Genomic DNA, 21,444 nt, shown 5'->3' with positions numbered 1-21,444 from the left:
TCAGGAGACTAAGGGAAGAGTATTGGAAGTTTGAGGCCAACCTCAACAACTCAGCAGGACCTTGTCTCAAAATAAAACTTAAAAGGGCTGGGGATGTAACTCAATGATAAAGTGTCTCTGGGTTCAATCCCCACTATGAAAAGGAAAGAAAGGAAGTTCTGATAAACATTACAAGATGGATGTTTGTTTGTGTGTGTGTTTATGTGTGTGTATGTGTGTGTGTTGCTGGAAATTGAACACAGGGCTCTTTGCACATGCCAGGCAAGTTCTTTACTACTAAATCACACCCCAGCTCCATACATAGATGAATCCTGATGACATTTTGACAAGTGAAATATCCCAGCTGTGAAAAGTGCATGATTCCCCTTTTATGAGGTAAAAATAGACAAATTCACAGAGACAGGAAGTAAAATTATCTTTTAGGATCAGAGGGGAAGAAGAATGGGGAATTAGTGTTTTCTGAGCACAGAGTTTATGTTTGGGAAGATGGAAGCATTGTGGGAATGGATAGTGGTGATGATTGCACAGCATTGTGATGTGCTTAATACCACTGAATCATATATTTAAAATTTTCAATTTAAAACTTCAATTTTTATATTAAGCATGCTTACAATAACAAAAATGAAGTACAAAAAATGTATATGAACAAGTTACTAGTACTTGCAATGCATTGAATGAATCTCAAATCCATATAGGAGCAAAAGGAGTGAGAAAAGATAATACATGGTGTGATCTGTTTGCATATCTAGAAAATAAAACTTTAGGGACAGAAAGAAAATCAGTTACTGTGTGGTGCAGAGGGTAGCAGCAGGCATTAGTCACATTTCAGAATGATGGAATTGGTCTATAGTGATTGCAGTGATGGCCGTATATATTTACTAAAGCTTATCAAAAGGTACAAAAAAATGTATGTTCATTTCTATGACTGTGACAAAATGCCTGAGAAAATCAACTTAAAGGAGGCAAGGTTTATTTTGCCTCATGATTTCTAGTGTTTCAGTCTATGATCATTTGGCTCCATTGCTATGAGTTTGTGGCATGGGAGAAGCATATGGCAGAAGACAGCTTCTGACCTTGCGGCAGCCGGGAATCAAAGAGAGAAAGGGAAGAAGGGGCCAGGGCACCAATACACCCTTCAAGAGCATGCCCTCAGTGGCCTACTTCCACCAACTAGACCCTACCTCCTAAAATTTCCACCGCCTCCCAATATCCCCACCATCTGGGGAATAAGCCTTCAACACAAGAGCCTTTGGGGGTCATCCCAGATTCAAACTATAACACGCTGCCCCTGGACCTCAAGGGCTCATGCGCATCTCGTAATGCAACCTGTATTCAGACCATCTCCAGGAGTCCCCATAATTCTAACAGTTCCAGCACTGCTCAAAATTCCAAGTTCAAAGTCTCCCCTGAGACACAAGGCAGGGCAAACATTAAATTCTGTAATTCCATGTCTGGCATCTGTGGCATGTGGTTGTGGGATTCGGGACCCAAAGGTCTTGGGCAGCCCCAAGCCATGATCTCAGGAGCCTCTGTGGCTACTGCCTTGGGCTAACTCTGCTGGCTGCCTGCATCCTCCTTGGCAGACCTTCCCCATTCCCAATGTATCTTAGCTCCTGGGGTCTCCTCTGCAGCTTTGGCATCACTGTCACAGCTTCACCCTCCATCCCCTTGGGGGATGCCTGCAGAAACTCCAACCCTGGCACACACTGCCTGGCCTCCCTGGGCCTTCCTGTGACATCTTGGTGGGAGGCTCCATGACCCCACAACTCTTGCAATCTGCATGCCTGCAAAACAGTGACTACGCTGTATTATTTTCCTTTTTAAATTTTGTAGTATTTTTTTCCTTTCCAAAACAAAGTTTTTTGGTATTGGGGATTAAACCCTGGGGGACTTTACCACTACAGCCTCAACTAAGGATCTCACTAAGTTGCTGGAGCCAGCCTTGAACTTGTGATCCTCCTGCCTCAGCCTCCTGGGTTGCTGGGATTACACCTGGCTTCATGAGTTTTTAAAGACAGAGAATAGAAAGGTAATTCAGTTTCTCCTCTGGCTTGGAGGAGAAAACATTTTAATCATTGATATCTAGGATACAGAAATCATGTGACTTCACAGACACATTTACTTTCTCTTTGTAGTACAGATTTAGGTTTCCTCTCTTCTGCTACATGACTTTTGATCAATTCTGTTTTATGTTATTCTCATCATAAAGAAAAATTGCAGGCATTTTTCTGCACATCAGGAGGTGTGTGTGATGAGTTCTGAGTTCTGGGGAACGGAAGGTAGATCGGGATTGGCTGGAAAACATCAATCCAAATTTTTGGATCGATTTCTTTGAGGTTTGATTTCTGCTTTATCATGGGCTTGGATTTCCCTTTGCAGAGTATGAGCAGGGAAGCAAATGAAAGAGACCTCCATGGAAAAAGAAAACCATAATTTGCAATGTTCCCCTGCCACCAGCAAACAAATGAATTAAAAGAGCCTGTAGGTATTTGATTTCTCAAAAGATGACAGTCCCCATAGCTGTCATTGCTGAGGATGTCAAGGCTATAATTAAATCTCATTGGAAGCCCCAAGGTCCACTCCTATTTCTTTCAAGAGGAATATCCAAAGATCTGCCCATTCCGCAAAGTCTGCATCACAGCCTACTGGAAGCTCCCCAATAGGAATACGTCCTTCAGTTCTTCCAGGAGGCTGGTAAAAATGAGACTGTTTTATCAGGAACAGACACATTAACACAGTTCAATTTCTAAAAGCAAAGCCTTTACTAAGAATGCTAAGCAGCAAAACGTCTTCTTAGGGCACTAATGAAATTTGAGCAGAAGCAGGTGTGTTCTGATGGCAGGAGCCACCACTGGAGAGATGAGACCACTGAGGGCGTAAGAGAGTGACAGGTTCTGCTCAGTCCAGAAAAGAAATCTCATTTCATAAGTGAATGAGTGCCAAATGCAAACCTCCGTCTATGACTTTGCCCTGTTAGCTGCCAGGTAAGTAAAATTACTCATTAAACAGGAATTTGAGGGGAATTTTTTTTTCAGTCTGAAAGTTTAAATCACTCTATTAAGATAAATTATGATTTAAATAAAATATCTGTTTAGATTGTTGCCTTGAGCAAGTGAATTCCTACCTCTGGGGTTCTATACTTTGGGTTCTTTCTGCCTGGTATATTCTTCCCAAAGATTTTTAATGTAGCTTTCCCTTAATCTTTATTTAGTCAGTTTAGCTCGGAAGTAACCCATTCTGAGATTCCTCCCTTGACTAGTCTACCTAATTAGCACCTTCAGTCATATTTTCAGTCTTATTTTTCCTCTTGGCACATACTTCATGTTTACATTTGTTTACATTTTTACATTTGTTCATGTTTACATCTGTTCATGGTCTGTTTGTGTGTTTACTTTCTATCTCCTGTACTAGAAGGCAAGGGCCATGAGGGCAGGACATTATTTAATTCGTTCTCTACTGTGATCCAGGACCTATGACAGTGCATGATTTCACAGTAAAAATTCAGTGAATATTTTGAATGAAAAAAGAGAAAGAATGAGTGGATTAGCTCTTCAATTCACTCCTAGCAGGTTTCTGACCCAATCATACTTCTGAAATTGTCAGCTCCATGTTGCTTCTCCTCATCTTTCTATTTTTTAATTTTTATTTTTTACAGACTGCATTTTGATACCTTGTACACAAATGGGGTACATCGTTTCATTTCTTAATACCTGGATGAGTTATGGCATAGGCTGCATGCTAAAAGAGATCCCCACACACAGGGACTCTAGAGAGAAGTTAGTTTCTTCCTCTTACAAGAGAGTCCAGAGGGAGACAGGCAATCCATAGCAGATGGGCAACTCTGCCCCATAGAAAGCATTCAGGGACTCATGTTCTTTGGGTTCATTCCTCTGATATCAACCAGACTTCTGTCCTCATGTGTGTGACTGAAACTGAGTCACTGCCACATGCACGTTCCAGCTTATGGGAACCAAGAAAAGAAAATGGAGAAATGCACACCCAATATTTTAAGGCCAAGTCTAGCAGATTACATAAGTTCCTTTTCCTCATAACACACTGACTGGAATTCAGCCAGATGGTCACATCTAGCCACAAAGGATTCTGGGAAACATGTAGACATATGTGTCCAGCTTGAACTTAGTTGTTTCTATTTCTAAAAGAAAAATGGAGAAAAGCAGGTACAGGGGACAGTGACTAGTCTCTGCTACACATCTTAGCAGCACTTGCCACAGCTGATCATTGTCTCCCTCTTGAAACACTTTTGTTCCCTTGGCTTCCTGACCCAACACTCTTCCTGGTTTTCCTTCTGCCTCTCTTCCTGCTCTTTCTCAGGTGCTTTTGTTGGCTGTAGTTCTTCTGTTTGACCTCTATATGTTGGACTTCTCCAGAGTTTTGTCCTGGGCCATCTTCTATTCTCTCCAATTAATTTTATTTAATCATATGGTTTTATATATGACACAGAAATAACTTCTGAATTTATGTCTCTAGCCATGACCTTTCCCTGGAACTCCATACTCACATATCTAGCAGAGCTAATCATATCTACTCATAAATCCTGGTTGATAGGTCCACCCTGCCCCTCACCCAGATCTCTCCTGTGCCATTTTTCTCCTCACTATCCCGGTTACTTCAGCAAAACCCTAGTTTCATCCTGATGTGGTTTAGATAGGAGATAGCCCCCCAAAACTCCTATGTTAATGCAGGAGGTGAAATAATTATATTATGAGAGCTATAACCTAGTCAATGGATTAAACCATTTGATGGCTTAATAATTAGGAAGGACTAAGTAGATGGTAACTGAAGGCAGGTGAGGCATAACTGGAGGAGATGGGTCACTGGGGTACGTTTGTGGCATCCATCTTTCTTTCTGATTCCTGGCCAGCAGGAGCTGAACTGCTTTCCTGTGCCTGTGCCCTTACACCATGGTGTCCTGTCTCACCTGGGGCCCAAAGTGATGGAGTCAACTGACCATGGACTGAACCTTTGAAACTGGGAACCCAGTCAGGTATTGGGTCAGGTATTTGGGTCACAGTGACGTAAAGCTGACCCACATACATCCTCAGCTTGACTCTTCCACTCACTTCCCCTCCTCCTGCCTGCTGACAAAGCCTACGCTTTCAACCACCAGAAAACATTTCCAAATTTGTCTGTATCTTCATCATTATAACCCTGAGCAAAGCCAGCCTCACCCTGTGCTAGACTACTCCTCTTCCTCTGTCACTTTTGACCCCTGGATAATACAATTTGCTTAGCAACCTAAGTGATCTTTTAAAAATGTAATTCATATTATACCAACTGCCCCACCTCTTCAATGTTTCCCATCTCATGTTCCCCAAACTTCTCCCCAGTTTTCAAGCCCGGTGAGGAGGGATACCACCTGCCTCTGCAGCCTGGTCACATGCAGCTGCCCTCTTGGTGAGCTCACTCCCATCACAGTGGCATACACCAAGTTCATTTCCACTTGAGGATTTTTGTACAGGAAGTTATGTCTGTGTTAAACACTGTGCCACAGATCTCACCCAGGCAGCTTCTTCTAAATCTTTAGATCAAATGCCGGCTCCCCAGAGAAGTCTTCCTGTCTTACAGCCTCCACTGGACTCTCCCTCTCAAGCTGTTCCTCTGTCTTAGTTCCTTAACTAAGGCACTTAACACTGTCTTGCATAATACATTTGTTTATCTGCTGTGTGTCTTCCCACACAGAGAAGGTGACCTTCATAAGAATCCTTCATAGGAATAGGCTTGACTTGGGCCCCACTGTGAGTCCAGGGCCAGGCACACACTGGACCTTCAGTAGGGATCTACTGGATTGGAGCATGGCTCAATAAGGCTCCAATGCCAGAGCATCTTTGGCATCTCAGTCTTTTAAAGACTATTGCAGAGTCAAGAGAGGTTCTTTATTTCCAACATTTCTCAAAGGCTTATTTCAAACCACTTTAGTACCATAAAATTTGCCCTTTTCTTCTGACATAGGGTGGAAAAATCATATTCTCATTTGGTAAATGCACTCAGACATATCCAGGAGAGAGCAGTATAAAGGTTCTTAATCTGCTTCTATGGTCCCCTGGGAAGTTCATAGATGGGCTAAAATGATATGTGAAAATATATGCATTTTTTTTCCTGGTAAGCAGGCTCACAGATTTGTCAAATTCACAGGAGGTTCAATGGCCCAAATAAAATTCACTTTATTAGAAAAAATATTAGAAATAGATTTGTAAGCTATGTATTTGAGTTCTGCTGTTGTCACTTACAAATAATACCTATTTCTGCAGATGATGTGATTTATTTGTATTCTAGTCTCCACATCACAATCTCTTTTATTCTGACTTATATGTACCCATACTTTAAAAATATACCTAATCATCATTCAATATGTTAGGTGCTATATTGTATCTCATGGTAATGACATTGATGATGTAACTTAGAGTACACTCAAGGTACTTAAGATCATATTCATCCCCAGATAAGTTAAGATACACTTCTCCCTTCCTCCAAATTGCCTGCTTTTTGTAAAAAGTTAGCAGTATCATCATTCTGCAGTTCAATTTCCCTGGGTAGGATGCTTTCTTGGATCACTTCACTGTGAGTACCTTAGAGAAAATCAGCTAGCTGATATTGTGTGGTTTCCCTGCCAGGTAAGTCTCATCCACATCAGACAAGAGCCTGTAAGCCTAGGAGTGTAAGCCTTTTTATCTATTCTTGACAGGTCTGAAAGCTAAAGAGCAAAGAAGTCAAGTGACTGACCTTAAGGTCAGAAGGCTAGTAATTTGCAGAGCTGGAAGATTACACTTCATATAATATTTTCTTGAATTTTCTATTAAGATGACCTTGGGAATCGCTATTCTACTAGTTAGTCAAGGATCTAGAGAGCTGACTTTCATCTTTATAGTTCAGTATTTGGCTGTTCTTCAAAAAGTTATTTTAAAGTACTTTGCAGAAGCTTGAGCAATATTTTTCTCTATGAGGACAGGAGGGTAGGTGACATCCCATTGAACAAGGACTAATGACATTGTTAGGAAGGAAGGAAAAAAGGATATCATCACTACATCGATTTCAGCTCATATGCATTAACACCAGATGTGACCTCTAAATGAGAAGAGAACTGGCTTAATGTTGAACACTGACAAGGACCTTGGAATTGAGGAATTAAGGTCAGTCAGAGATTCAACTCTATGGGCACTAGTGAGAGGCAACTAAAAAGATGAAAGCAACTGGTATTTGCCTTAAAACCTTTTTTCAAGCTGCTTATACCAATAGTCTATTATACTTTGTGGAAAATAGAGACAATACTGAAGTAATTTTCAACAGAGCCTTTTAGGTGGCCAATAATATCATACTGGTCAGTTTCAGGAAGCAGCTATAAAGTACAACTTTTGAATTAAAATATATTTGTTGTTAAGTACAAGTTAAAAGCTATGCTTTAAAAATTGTGTTATTGTGTGGGAGTTTAAATACAAGTAAAACTTCATATCTACAGGTTATAAGTAATTGATTTTTATTGCTTTATCATCCAGTGTACCTTTATATTATACTCTAGTCAGGTATGCATTCAAGACTGTTCGGGAAAGATCGGGAACTTCAGGCCCTAGGGTATTTTTAGTACATTTCTGTCCCCAAATCAGAGCAACTCTCCAAGTGCTTTCTGCTCTGTTTTGAATGTGGTTGGACTCCTTCAAACTCATGCTGAAATTAGTTGCCATTGTGGTAGTGGTGGAAGGTAGGCCTTTAAGAGATGATTAGGTCACTAGGAAGGGTTACAGCCTTTCTCTTGGGGGTGAATTCTTATTCTCCAGGATCTGGGTTTGTTACCAAGAGCACAGGCTGACTCACTTCCTTTCACATCCTCTTCCTTTCTTTTATCAGTGTCTTGGTCTATTGACCAAATAGCTCATCTAGTTTACCCAACAGATTTTTGCCATGGAATATTTTCAGCTTTTTCTAAAAAATCAAATCAGTCTTCAAAGGGTAAAGATCTATTCCTTCCAAAGAACTGCCAATACCCAAGGAATTTGGAAACAAAAGACCTAAAAGGTACATAATAAAGACAATAGGGCTTGAATTATTCACTTGAATTATTTTCCAGTTCTTCCGCTTTATTTCTCTGTAGCTCTTTTGTCTGTACTGACAAACAGTGCACTTTTGGAGTACTTTTGGAGTCTGAACTGGAGAAATGAGAAAGAGAGAACACATTAAGTTGTGATACAGATTGGTTTTGGTTATCCTACTCCAGGTCCAACTCTTGACAGGGGAATTTGGAAATAACCAGATAATTTTCAGATTGCTTTGGAATGAATGTTTATGTCCCTTCCACATAGATTGAAGCCACCACCTAGTATGGTATGGCATATGAAGGAGAGGTCTTTAAGGGATAATTAAGTTTTGAGGGTGGGTCCCTTATGAATGGGGTTAGTGCCCTGGTAAGAAGAAGAAGAAAAGACTAGAGCTTGCTTTCTATCGCATTCTGCAGTGTGAGGATACAAGCTTGGGAAACAGCTTTTCACCAGACATGGGATCTGCATGGCATGACCTTTGACTTCCCAGCATCCAGAACTTTGAGAAATAAGTTTATTGTTCATGCCTCCAAATATGTGGTATTTTAACAGCCCAAACTAAGACAGGGGTATTACCATCACAATGCTGTCTGTTTGCAGTTCCTTGATACAGATACGGGGTTTATTAAGCCCCTTGGAGAATCACTGGATTAACCTAGTGCCAACTACCTAGAGATTAGAAGTGATTGAGGAAGGATTCTAAGCAGTGCAGGCCTGAGATGGCCCTCAGTCAGCCTTGAATCCAGAAACATCCTGAGACCCCTCAAGTGGGTCAGGGTGCACAGAGGGTGACTTATTTAGAGCTGGTGGTCACTTGCATGTTAGTTGAGGAAATTTTACAACAAATGCTGTTGAGTAAATGGCACTAAACTGGGAGCCACACAGTAAGAACCAGAGGGTAAATGAAGAGTTTCAGTAGTCATGCATGCAGGGGCAGAAATCAACAGGGCATCCAGGTGCTGTGCTAATGAGTCACATCTCACCTCCCTGTGAGGCTCTTACATTTTCCCTGCAATTAACCATTTTGGGCAGGAACAGATGCTTTTATAGGGAGTCTGCACTTCTAATTTGACTGAATAGTGACCCACAGTGACTGAGTGTAACCTGAAAGGGATTGTTTCCCACCAGAAAACACTGAGCTAGCTGAATTCTGGAAATGAACTCTGGAGTAAGTGTTATCAGTTATAGGAAATAAGGAAGTGTTCATATTTTAAGCAAGGGCTTTCAGAGTAAAACACACCTCCATAATTTGAAGGAAGCAACAATCATTTGGATCAATTTTTAAAATACTCCACTCAGTGACTTCTTTTGCATTCCAATACACTGGAATTCATGATATTTGCACCCAGTTGCATGAAAAGCACTGGGTATATTTCATAACAGACCAAAACCATTGCATGGTGCGAAGTTTACCTGGAAAAAGAATTATTTGAGAAGATATTGGAAAACATGTCTTTATAGGCCCCATGTGAGATCCCACTTTACCAGAGTGTGGTCTGATAACTTGCTTTCCTCCAACCAATAATGTTCATCAACGCAGTCAGCACAAGTCACACAAGGAGATGATTAATTACCAAGATTTCACAGTCGCATCACTCCTGGGCCAAAAATAATTACCAATTTTATTATTTATTTTATTCAGTGTTTTATTTAGTCAGGCATGTTGGTACACATTTATAAGTCCAGCATTGGTATGCTGAGGCAGGAGAAGAATTTGAGTCCAGGAGTTCAAGGCCAGCCTGGGCAACATATCCAGACATAGTCTCAACATTTTTTTTTTTTTTTAATATTACTCTTAAGTTTAAAAATTAGGGACAAAGGATGTTAAGATAATTTTAAAAATTGAAGAAAAATTATTCCTTTTCTAAATAAATCAAATCTTGGGCATTTCTAAAGAATTGTGTGTAACAAGCAATGTAGGATTTAGTTGTATATTACCTTACATTATTGTTAAATTTCTTTACTTATGTCAATCTTGTCTCCATCCCCGCAAAATTGTTACTCCCTTAGAGGTTGAACAGCTTGTCTCATACTTTTCTATTTAGAAGAGGAGTAGCCACCTAATAGTGCAAAAGTATTTATTTATCACATGATTTAAAAGAATATATTGACTTCATAATAACAAGTATTAAGAGTCTATTAGAGACTTTTTATAGGAAAAAGATAAGCAAAAATTATACCCTAGTTCTTTTTATTTTTTTAAGATAAAGTCTTGCTCAGTTTCTCTGGTTGGGCTTGGACTTGCAATTCTCCTGCCTTAGCCTTTGGGATTATAGGCATGTGCACCCATGCCTGGCTAGTTTAGGTCTTCTTATGAACCAATAAGTCATCAAACCACCTACCCTAAAATTGGTGTAATAATTTATATTGCCAAGAGATTTAAAAATATAATCCAAATGGTGATCTGCACTGTTAAAATGATATAATTTTTATCTATTAAGGCCAGATATTCAACACTTAAACATATTAAAAAGGGTTTTCTTTTTGAAAAACTATTTCTTCAATTAAGTTACTAATTAATTTATTAGGCTTTTTAGGTAGATTAAACTAAGACTTTTACAGAAAATTCATTCTAAAAGAAAAATACTTGCTGTGGGCCCTTTTCTCAGAGCTGGAAGATAACACTAAATTAATTGTAACAATTAGACTTGTACTGTTCATGTAAGGATTATGAAAGTGTCTGCATTTGTACCTTTTTGAGTGAATAATTTCTGCTAAACCTAAGTCATATCTGTCTACTGTGAACTCCCTATATGAACATTTTTTGCAGCATCCATTTAATTTAAAAAGATCAAAAATTCTATTAAACACTGGCTGTATTAGTCCATTTTTTTGTTGTCATAACAAAATACCAGAGCCTGGGTACTTTACAAGGAAGAGTTTTATTTTGTTCATTGAAGTTCAGGATCGCAGCCCCACTGATTCAGACTCTGGTGAGTTTCCTTGTCCTCACATCAAGGCAGATGGAATCATGGTAGGAGTGTGTGCGAGGGGGAGAGTTGCCCAGATAAGACAGGAAGACAGAGAAATTCAGGCCCATACTCTTTTATAACAACCCACTCTCACAGGAACTAGCTCACTCCATGAGATCAGCATTAATCTCTTCTGAGGGCAGTGACCCCAATCACTTCATTACCTCAAGCTAAGCTCCACCTCTTAAAGGTTCTACTTCCTCTTAATGCCACCACATTGGGAACCAATCTTCAAACACATGAACATTTGGGGGTCAAACCACATCCACCATATCATCTGCTTAGGAGCTAAGAGGTCTGTAGGCCTGGTACAAAGGTGAGACGCTCTAAAGAGCCTTTGGACAAACACTCTAGTTGTTTCCTGTGACTGAGGCTTTGCATCTGCAGCAATCATAAAGTTGCACAAATCTCTACTTCCTTCTCCAGACAGGATCCCCATTGTTCCTCAAACACATCTCATCTTTGCAGCCTTGCTAATCAGTTCTCAGTACTTGGTATGCCTCTGGGCTTCTGCTCAGCTATAAATCCTGCCCACCTCTTCCAGGAAGCCTTTCTTGAATAGGTCTCATAGGGATCTCTCATCCAGCTGATATCTATTATTCATGTTGCCTATTTCCTCATCTGTAAAGTAAAGGAACAAAAGAACTTGAAGCATAAGATTATTGTGCGGGTTAAATGACTTAAGAGAGGCACAGAGAGTAGAACATGCTAGAACAACAATACTAGCACAGTGTAGGTTTATTAATTGGAACACATTTTAGATTTTAAAGAACATTTTGTTTAATTCTTTGCGTGTTTTCTTGATTATGTCTTTGTGTCTTATCTCCTCGAGAGTAGTGGAAGAATAACAGGGGTATCTGGGTAGAGATTCCCTCTTCTTTTCTGGTGTGTGCAGCTGGGCACAAGGCTACCCAAGACCAGTTCCTTTAGACACACTGGACCAAGGACCAATGCTGGAAGCCATGGGGCATTAATCTTGTTATTAAAACCCTATACTCAATTTCAAGGCAGAGAACCAGATCAGGTTGCCTTATGATTTGCCATTATTGCAAGGTGGGCATTCCAACTCAAAAACTTTCCTGGAAAAGATCTACTTCAAAGGAGCAATAAAGGAAGAGGATCTGCATACAACTCACATAGTCTTCCAAAGCCACAGCTCATGGAGCTTGGTTCTCCAAGAGGCTGGCTGGCCAGTCCCTGACATGAGCAATAGCCCTAAATGTGGTCATGGAGGTGGTAAGAGTTTCATTCATTCCAAAAATACATTTTTAACCTCAAACAAGCCCTCTGATGGTCGTTTGAATGTTCTAGAAGGATGATGCCTGCTCTCCCCAACCCCACCTCTCATCTCAGCTGGCTCACTGTGCAATAATGACATTCGACCCACTAACACTTCATATTAGAAGTTAACTTGTCATTCACTACTGAGTGACTGCTACCTGCCTCTATGTCTTCAAGGTGTTGGTTAAACAGCAGTCAACAAATGAGGTAAAACTGCTGTTCTCACACTTGTTTTCTGGTGGGGAAAGAGAGAGGACCCAACCAATGAACGTGTCTTTCAGATTATGGGAAGTTCTATCAAGGAAATTAATAAGGGAACCAGGGAGGTAGGGGCATGTGTGCATTGTGTCAGGGGGAGTCAGGGAGGACCCCTTTGATTAGGTAACATTGAGCAGAGGAGCTAGAAGGCAGTCATGAGGCCATGTGGAGTTTCTTTGGGAAAAGAACTTTCTAGGCAGAGGGAAAGCCAAAGTTTTGATAGAGAAGTGAGCTTGGTCTGTCTGATGAACAAAGATGGAGAGGATGAGGAAGGAAAGGGGACCAGATGAGGGCACAGGGTCAGTGGGGCCAGCTTGCTTGGTACCTTGCAGACTACCTATTGTAGGAGTTTGGTTAACTCTGAGTGCACTGGTAGTCATGAGCAAGTTTTGAGAAAAGTTGTATTTTGGCTGCTCTGAGAACAGAACATAGAGCAGAAGGGCATAAACTGGAATATCAATTAGGAGAAACAACAAAGACTTCTGGGTGCCACCTATGGGCCATCTACCCTCCTTTCTTTAGTAAGAGGTCCAGAGTTGTAGCTCAGTGGTACAGCGCTTGCCTCACATGCACGAGGCACTGGGTTTGATCCTCAGCATCACATAAATAAATAAAATAAAGGTATTGTGTCCATCTACAACTAAAAATTTTAAAAAAGAGAGAGAGAGAACCTTCTTCACAGCAGTGTGCTCAGTTAAAATTTAGATTTCCTAGTCCCCTTACCCCTTACAACTAGATACAGTTCTGGCAAATAAGCTATAAGGAAACAGATTCGTAGCAGTTTTTGGAACACTAATGAAGGATAGCCTATTCTATTGGGAGGAGGTCTTTTCTTTTGTTTCTTTCTGCTGCCAGCCTGGAACATAAACATAAGGACTGGAGCTTTAGTGTAGTGACCATCTCATCCCATAAGGTGGCCTTTAAAATGGAAGGTGAGGGTGGCGGAACAGGAAGCTTGGATAGGTCTGTGATGCTGGTATGGCAATTTCACAGCAGCTGTGGAAGACATTATTTGTGGACTTATTTACATGAGGGAGAAACAAACTCCTATCTGGCCTAAGCCACTGTCATTTTTGGTTTTTCAGTCATGTATAGCTAAATTGAAAGGTAACTAATATACAAAAGAGCAATGATCCAGGTGAGGATAAGATGGTGGTAGCAAAGACGATCAGACTGGATTTTTTAAAAAAGGTAGCGCCTATAGAATTTGCTGATGGTTTAAATACAGCAGTGAAGAAAGGAAAAACAAAAGAAGACGTGCGAGCTGTGCGCCCAAGTGACTTGATAGTGCCATGCTTTACGGAGATGCAGAAGTCAAGGTGGGCTTGGGTGTGAGGCTGGAATTGAGTAGAAACAGCTTAGGGTGTAAGTGGCAGAGCTGACTGAAGTGGAGACACAGTGAGACTAGAAGGAAGCCAGAGAGCATGGGCACGGACTGTGAAGAAACGAGTGAGCTCCTATCCTGCTGTTTTTATGTTCTCAATAAAATATAAGGCTAGGACATCAGCTGAGAATAAAGGGATGAGCAGAGGGTGGAGATGGGTAAGTTTGAAGAGAGAAAAACTGTGTGCAGAATGGTCATTTCTGAGTGGAATGGCTGGATGGCATCGATACCTGTCCATTTGCAATTTGTGCTTCCTGAAGAGAAGCCAGTTAGCATCACTGTGTGTTTTTGTGTAACACTGTGTGTTTTGTGCAAAGTCGGGTTTAATAGAGTCTGAGTGTTGCCAGAAAGTGCTGCAGGATATAAGATCAAATAAGGGGATGAAGGGGGCTTGCAAGAAGGGATCATTCTGATGGATCAGCAATGGCAATTGGATAAAGAAGGAAGTGAACACTCAGGGTAAGATGGGTCAGGGATAAGAGCTGAGGGTTCTTGAAACTGAAATTGCTTAGGGAAGCTATGAGGAAGGACATATGGTGAGAGAGTTGAAGGGAGGGAGATTTGAAGAGGAGATTTTGGAGGAGATGCAGTTTGTCATCCCTAAGGAGGGAGTCCCTGGGGACGAGTGAGTGGCTCAGGTAACAAAGGTGAAAAGTGACTGGAGAGGCAAGGAATTGAGAAACCCATGAAACTGGAGTGGGTGGAGGTTAAGGTGTTGAATAAACTCTGCAAAACTATAAGATTAATAATGAAAATTATTCACAAAGTCCTGTGATTAGATGTATTATCTGGTCCAAATGACGATACCATTCATTAGTATAAGTACTTGAAATTTAAATATTTTAAGGGACATTTATGGGACTTCAAAGATCAAAGTTTTACCCAAACATGTTAGTTTTTATTGGGTGAAAATACAAAGCATTTTTTTTTTCTCCATCTGAAACTTCTTTGTATCTTGATATCTTCGTGAATTTTTTTGGGCGGCTTGTCTATTAACACAATCTTTTAAAAACTGACCTTTTTTTCCCCTTTAAAATTCTTGGTGTCTTAGTTTGTTTCTTCTAAGTTGGACTTTGCCCCCTTGTACTTTCCTTATAACCTTTCCACTGTTTTATTTTTAGGCTTTTATTCCCCTATTTAACTTATTTTTCTCAGATGTTTGTTTCCTTTCTTCCTGCTCCATCTCCCTGTTTCTCAGATTCCTTTCCTTAGGAGAAGGAATTGGGAGGTTTCCCAAAGTGCAAAGAGAGAAGTCTCTAGAAGTCAGGGATGGGACCTTGTGAGCACAGGGGGTCTTGCACACTGTTTTAAATCCAGCAAGCATTCAGATTATAGGGCCACACCAAAGTACAGGCCCAGTTTGTCCAAAACATGAGGAAAATTGCTAAGCAACTCTCATCTCCTAGTCCCTCAGACATTATTAGTTGGGAGTCTGTTCTGGGCTCCTCATTGTACAGATTAATGGCATTCACATCGTGGGCAATGACTGATCAGCTTCCTTCTCTCAGGGGCATTCCTATTTCTACTATGTGCACATTGAACCCAGATAAATTTCAGATTCATGAAATAAATGTGAAACAAACATTTAACACTCTATTTGGGAGTGTTAAACTAAGGAGGCTTCTCTTTTCTTGGGGTCCCAAAGCAGCCTTCCTATCCCTCAGAAAGTGGGCCAGGACAGTGTAAAACTGGGAGAAATTTGTGTGCACGCATGAGTGAGCCTGAGAGGGTGTGTGTGACGCTGCCCACCTCTTTAATAACTCTTGTCTTTGTGACTTCCCAACCAGTGTTCCAAAAGGGAACCAGAGATGCTCATATGTGGATTATGGTTAAGCCATATTATTCTTTAATTGTAAATTCTTGGTCTAAGGGTCCTATTCCCTAGTTTTCCACCGAAAATTCTTCAGAAACACAACTTCATAAAGGCTTTCAGAACACTGAAATCACAGAGGTGCTTGGCTTCTGATTCTACCTTTAATCAGGTTGTTACTGGAAAATACAGAATGATTTGGGAGCCAGAGACAAGAGGAACCAAAAATGGAGGTTTCTATTTCTCAATGTGCCCTGGGTTAAATGGGTTATATCTCATCCTCCAGTCTCCACGCAGAGGACAAGGAGAGCCACCTTGCAGTGTGGCTGGTGTAGTTCGCTTCAGGGTCAATAGATTTGACTGCAGCTCCCTACTCCCTACTCAACTCCTACCATCTCTGTGACCTTGGGCAAGTCACATAAGCCTCTGGTGTTACTGCTTCTTATGTAATGATAAATGATTCTGGCTTAAAATGTGGTTGATAAGAACAATCCTTTCCTGAGTCACCCAGTCCATCAGGGGATCAGCGTCTGCGATGCTCCGCAGGTTCTCTCTCAGTTCCAGAAGCTTCCCCAGGAAAGGAAGAGAACAGCAATGAAATAGGTATATAAGGGGACAGGGCTCTTTCCTTTTCACATCTGCGAGAGCAACGACCTCCTTGAATCCGCTGCGTACCCCCAGCTTGCGTCTGGTCTCTCCTCCGCGATAGAGAAGTTGCAGAACCAGGATGAGCGAGAAGAAAGGGACCTTTGCGTCTCTGGGGCAAGTCCTGGCTCTGCAGGGCGTGTTTAATTATAACTCACACCACTTGCTCTTTTACCATCTCGGCTGAGCCTTGAACCTATACCCTCTTACCTGTTATTGGCCTTTCGTAAACAGCTCGAATGGGTTATAGGAGGAGAATCGAGTTTCTGAAATGAAAACAAATATAGTAGGATCAATCGCGTTTCTTCCTGCCGGCGACTGTTTACGAGAGGGAAGTGAACGGGCCCCAAGAGGTCGCTGGTGGCGCAGGAACCGAGGCCAGATCGCAAAGAAAGGGGGAAGAAAAAAAAAAAAAAAAAAAAAAAAAAACCCAGAAACTTTCTTCCTTGTTGCGAATAATCGCCGCCCCCCCAACCCCAGCAGAGGCAGTAACGTGACACCAGAGCAAACGCCGAGACCCGAGCGGAGCGAGGGAGGGCCGAGGGAGGAGAGCGGGCTGCGGAGCGCCGGAGGGAGAAAGGGGAGGAGAAGGAGGAAAACCCCTGTCAAGGAGGTGGAGCGAGGGGATGGTGTCCGCCTCCCGTTCCTCCCTGCCGTTTTCTGGAGGAGACTGAACCGGGACAAAACACGCCGAAAGCGACACACACAAAGCCGGGGGTCCACGCTGGCGCTGGAGGCGAGCCCCGGCGGCCACGAGCGAGCCCGGGGCGCGGCGGGGCGCTGGGCGCGGTAGCGCTAGCAGGCGCGGGACGGTCGCGGGCAGCGCCTCCAAGCCGGGGCCGGGCACCTCGGCCGCTCGGGCCGCGGCGGGCGGCGGGGACCATGCAGAGGAAAGTCTCCTGAGCCCGGCAACTTCGGCCCCTCCCCGCCCCCACCCGGCTGCCCTCGGCGCGGCCCTCCCCATGTGCAGCCGGCCGGCCGAGCTCTCCTCCTCGCGGCGGATGGGTGACCTTTTCCTGGCCCGGGCCGGCAGTGCGAGGCGGCGGAGCAGGCGATGAAGAAGCAGCAGCAGCATCCCGGCGGCGGCGCGGATCCCTGGCCCCATGGGGCCCCTGTGGGGGGCGCCCCTGCGGGCCTGGGCGGCTGGAGGCGCCGGGTCTCCCTGCTGCCTTTCCTGCGCTTCTCCCTCCGGGACTACGGTTTCTGCATGGCCACCCTGCTGGTCTTCTGCCTGGGCTCCCTCTTCTACCAGCTCAGCGGGGGACCCCCTCGCTTCCTGCTCGACCTGCGGCAGTATTTGGGTAAGGAAGGGCGGCAGGCGCGAGGGCGGCGCCGGCTGCGCAAAGTTGTGCCCAGGGAAAGGGGGGCGCGCCGGGGACTTCTAATGCTGCCACGGCCCGCTGCGCCCCGAGGTTCCCCAGGTGTGACGCTCGCGAGCATCCATCGGTGCCGCCGCCCCGGAGCGTCGTCTTCCTCCCGCGCGCGTCTTGGCTGTTGGCAGCGAGGCTGGGTACCGCTGGGTTGCAGGGTCGGGCAGGGCGCTTCTTCCCCGGGGTACCACATACCTGCCCCCGCCCCGCGACCCCAGCTGGGCGAAGTGGACGTCCGTGTGTTTATGATTGCGTGCGTGTGTATATTCAGACCCGGCGGCCGGGGGCGAGGCGAAGGGCAGGCACAGTCCCCTTCCTGACATCATCAGTGATTATAATCCCATCGGGTCCCGCTCGCCCCAGAGTGGCGTGGGGCAGTTCCACGAATTCAGACCCGCGGGTCCCCTTCCGACCCATGTGGCTTCGCGCTGCCCTGGGTTGGCTTTGTCCCTTGGCATCCCCCCGTTCACCACACCGGCCGCAAAGAGCGTGACGTGGAGAGCAGGGTGCTCCCGGGGATCTGGGGTTACCCCAAGGTGTGGGTCAGCATAACTCGCGGTGTCGTCTCTTGTGATCTGACAGTCCTGGGAGCTGTGTGCGTCTCAAGTCAGAACTTTATTTTCCCTTGCTTTGTGGTTGGTTTGTAGCGAGCGAGGCCGCCTGCCCGTCGCGTAGGTAGGAAGGGGTTGTAACCGTAGAGAAAAGAACCGGTCCAGCGAGAAGGCGTGGCCACGCGCCTCCCTGTCCCGCACTCCCGACCCAGAGGTGCCAGGGCTGAGGACCGCACGCCCAGGTCCTGGAGAAGAAGTTGGCTCGAGTGCCAGGGCCACAGAGGTTGCAAATCCTTCGCAAGCCTGCGGCCAGAAGAGGTCGTGCGGAGGTTGGGGGAGAGGCTGGGAGATCTCCAGCTTCTTGAGGTGATAAACCTGAGCCAACCGGCAAACATCCGGCATCTGCAGGAGATCGGGTGCTGGAAGGAATGCCACCGAAGTGCTTGCTGGAAACAGAATGGTCCAAATGACTTGGCCGGTTGGAGGCTGCCACATGTACCCCAACTGTCCCGTCATCGCAGAGCCACAGGTCTAGATAGCAGACCTTTTGAAGGAAAAACAAACCAAACAACTACATCAGCAAAGTCACAGATGTGTGGGGGCATTTGGAAATATAAACAAGAAATTTTTTTTCCACATAGAGAAACTCAGATTTAAAATGTTACGTTTTCATTTCAGCAAAAACTTTGGAGCACTATGGTTTTGCAAGAGGCTTTACGGAAAATTAAGGGAAAATATTGCCTGGATTAGATTTCTAAAACAAAATACTTAGCACCTGATTTTATAGATTTAAAAATACAGTCTTGTCGTTTCTGAAAGTCTTTTCTTTTTCTTTTTCTTTTTTTTTTTTTTTGAGGCTGTAGTTTCCTTATCTCTCAGAAGCTAGTGCCACAAATGTAACTTATTATTATTATTATTATTATTATTATTATTATTTTTACCATGAACAGCAATCATTGTTGACTAGCATTGGGAGACAAGTGTTGGTGAAGCTCAGGTCTTTCCTATAACATGTGATGATACATTTTTTTGGCAGGAGTTCATCCAGGTTCAGCCAAATTCAGTGTAGAGGGGAAGGTGTGCAGAATGGGAATGGAATATGTGTGTCCACTGTCCCCAAGAATAACTGGCTTTGGGCAGGGTACTAAAACTTCATGGTCTTCTTTTTTCATGGTAAAACTTAGGAGTTTGATTAGATTTCTCTAAAATCTCTGCCCATCTCCTAAGATTCTGTGATCCTGATAAATTTCTTGGAGAAAGAAAAACCTGGTAGAAGTAAGGAGCAAAGTCACCAGGAAGGATAAGATTAAGAAACCTCTATGTATGTCACATTCACCTTTTTGTTATATATTTCAGAAAATGAGGCCTTGTGTATTTGGGTGTTTAGTTGGTAGAAGGGTGACTTAACCCCAGGGACTAGGAGGAACTCGGAGTGAACACTACTCCTGCTTGTTACAAACCGATCATTAAGCTTCTGACTGACGTGGTGAATTAAAAATGACATCATTGTGTACTCAAAATAGGATACCCTTACCCACATTTGTTCCCTGTTGTTTGGTCACATAAGTGGGAAAAGTGGGCTTGTGGTCTCTAGGATGGCCTAAAATATACCCTGAATAATATAGACCAAGGTGTTCGCAGAATCCCTTTATCCCTTTCCTCCCCCATCCTATTATTTTAGTGTCTGTCAAAACAAAATTTGTGGTTAGTAAACACATCCTCTCAATTTCCTGAGCCAATTTCGGAGTCAAGTAGTTATCTTAAATGTAAGTTGGTATAAAGTTAAAGTTTTCTAAGTCAAAATGTTTATATCAACATATTTCTTTATAGAACATAGTTTTAATATATTTGGACAGTATTATACACTAGCTATATAACAGTTACTTGATAATTATTAATTGAATTCATGACTGGCCTATTGTATCAAGTAGGCAGTGTGATATTAAACATTGAATATTCTCATGGGAATGTCAAAAGGCATGGGTATTCATGATAAAAGCTAACATCTGCTGTATATGCACCAATGTACATGCAAAATTAAATTTAATCCACATAATAACACTACTGGTGGGTTCTGTTGTTTGTTGTGGAAATGCTAAAGTTTGGATCTGTAATGTCCCCCAAAGGCCTGTGTGTTGAAGGCGTGGTCTTCAGCTTGAGGCTATTGGGAGATGGGAGAAATCTTTAAGAGGTGGGATCTAGTATGAAGGTTTTAGGTCATTAGGGGCATGCTCTCAAAAGGGGTTGTGGGTTGCGGGTCTCTTTCTCATTTTCATACCCAGCCAGGAGGTGAACAGGCTTCCTACAGCCTCCTGCCATGAAATACTATACTGCCACAGGTCCAAAGCAACAGGCCAGTCAGTCATGGACTGAAACCTCCAAAACTGTGGGCCAAAACAAACCTTGTTTCTTTATAAATTGCTTAATCTCAGTCACTTATTACATCAAGAAGAAGATGACCGACACAGGTGGATATACTTCAAATAAGACAGGATTTAAACCCAAATATGCTTGCTTCTAGTGCCCATTGCAAGGCACCACGGGAGTTTGAGAGAGAAAACAGAAATACACGCCAACATGCAAATGAGAGTCTAAAGAGCTTGTTGGCTAAAGGATCATATTTATGTCCATAATTTCTCTTTTCCTTTTCTTGATACTTTTACTCAGTATCTTGAGAGCCAGCAGAGAGGGTCTGCTCCAGCTGTGCCTTCCTGTACCAATGCCCATCATGCTGCCTCCCTGTATTAGAGAACTGGACTCTCTGAGCTGAAGGTGAGCTTCCTTGGAATGGAAGTTCCAGGGTGTCCTCTCTCTTTAGCAGTTGTTCTGTGTCTAGGCTGGTAATTCTCTGTGGATCCCTGGACCTGCAGCATCAGCATCACCTGGGAATTTGTTACACATACAAATTCTCAGGTCTTGTCCCAGACTCACTGAATGAGTCTGGGCATGGGGCCCAGCAATCTGTCCTCAGTAAGTCCTCCAGGTGACCCTGATGCAGCTAACATTAGAGAACCATTGTTCTGGCATAGTATTGCTTTCAGCATTGCTTTCCCATGTATTTGAGAAAAAGAGGGAGGATGAATGGGGGAATTTATAATACGGTTTAAAGATCATGCGCCCATAGT

The 21,444-nt window shown here is 43.2% G+C and overlaps 1 protein-coding gene and 1 long non-coding RNA gene across 3 annotated transcripts in view; one reads left to right on the top strand and one right to left on the bottom strand.

Annotated features, from left to right (window-relative positions):
- LOC306665415 overlaps positions 1 to 21,444 on the bottom strand; it is a 461,853-nt gene that overhangs the window by 201,563 nt on the left and 238,846 nt on the right. The window lies entirely within an intron of this gene.
- UST (uronyl 2-sulfotransferase) overlaps positions 16,889 to 21,444 on the top strand; it is a 277,664-nt gene continuing 273,108 nt past the window's right edge. The window contains exon 1 of one of the 2 annotated variants that reach the window (XM_079146881.1): positions 16,889 to 17,699. In XM_079146881.1, the coding sequence (XP_079003007.1) occupies positions 17,453 to 17,699 (247 nt within the window). In that variant the 5' untranslated portion in view covers positions 16,889 to 17,452. The remainder of the gene's footprint in view (positions 17,700 to 21,444) is intronic. The other variant, XM_079146879.1, reaches the window with a different exon arrangement.

Source organism: Sciurus vulgaris (assembly GCF_902686455.1).
Source record: "Sciurus vulgaris genome assembly, chromosome: 7".
Taxonomy (NCBI): domain Eukaryota; kingdom Metazoa; phylum Chordata; class Mammalia; order Rodentia; family Sciuridae; genus Sciurus; species Sciurus vulgaris.
Note: the sequence above shows the minus strand (reverse complement) of the source record. Positions and strands in the feature narration are given on the sequence as shown.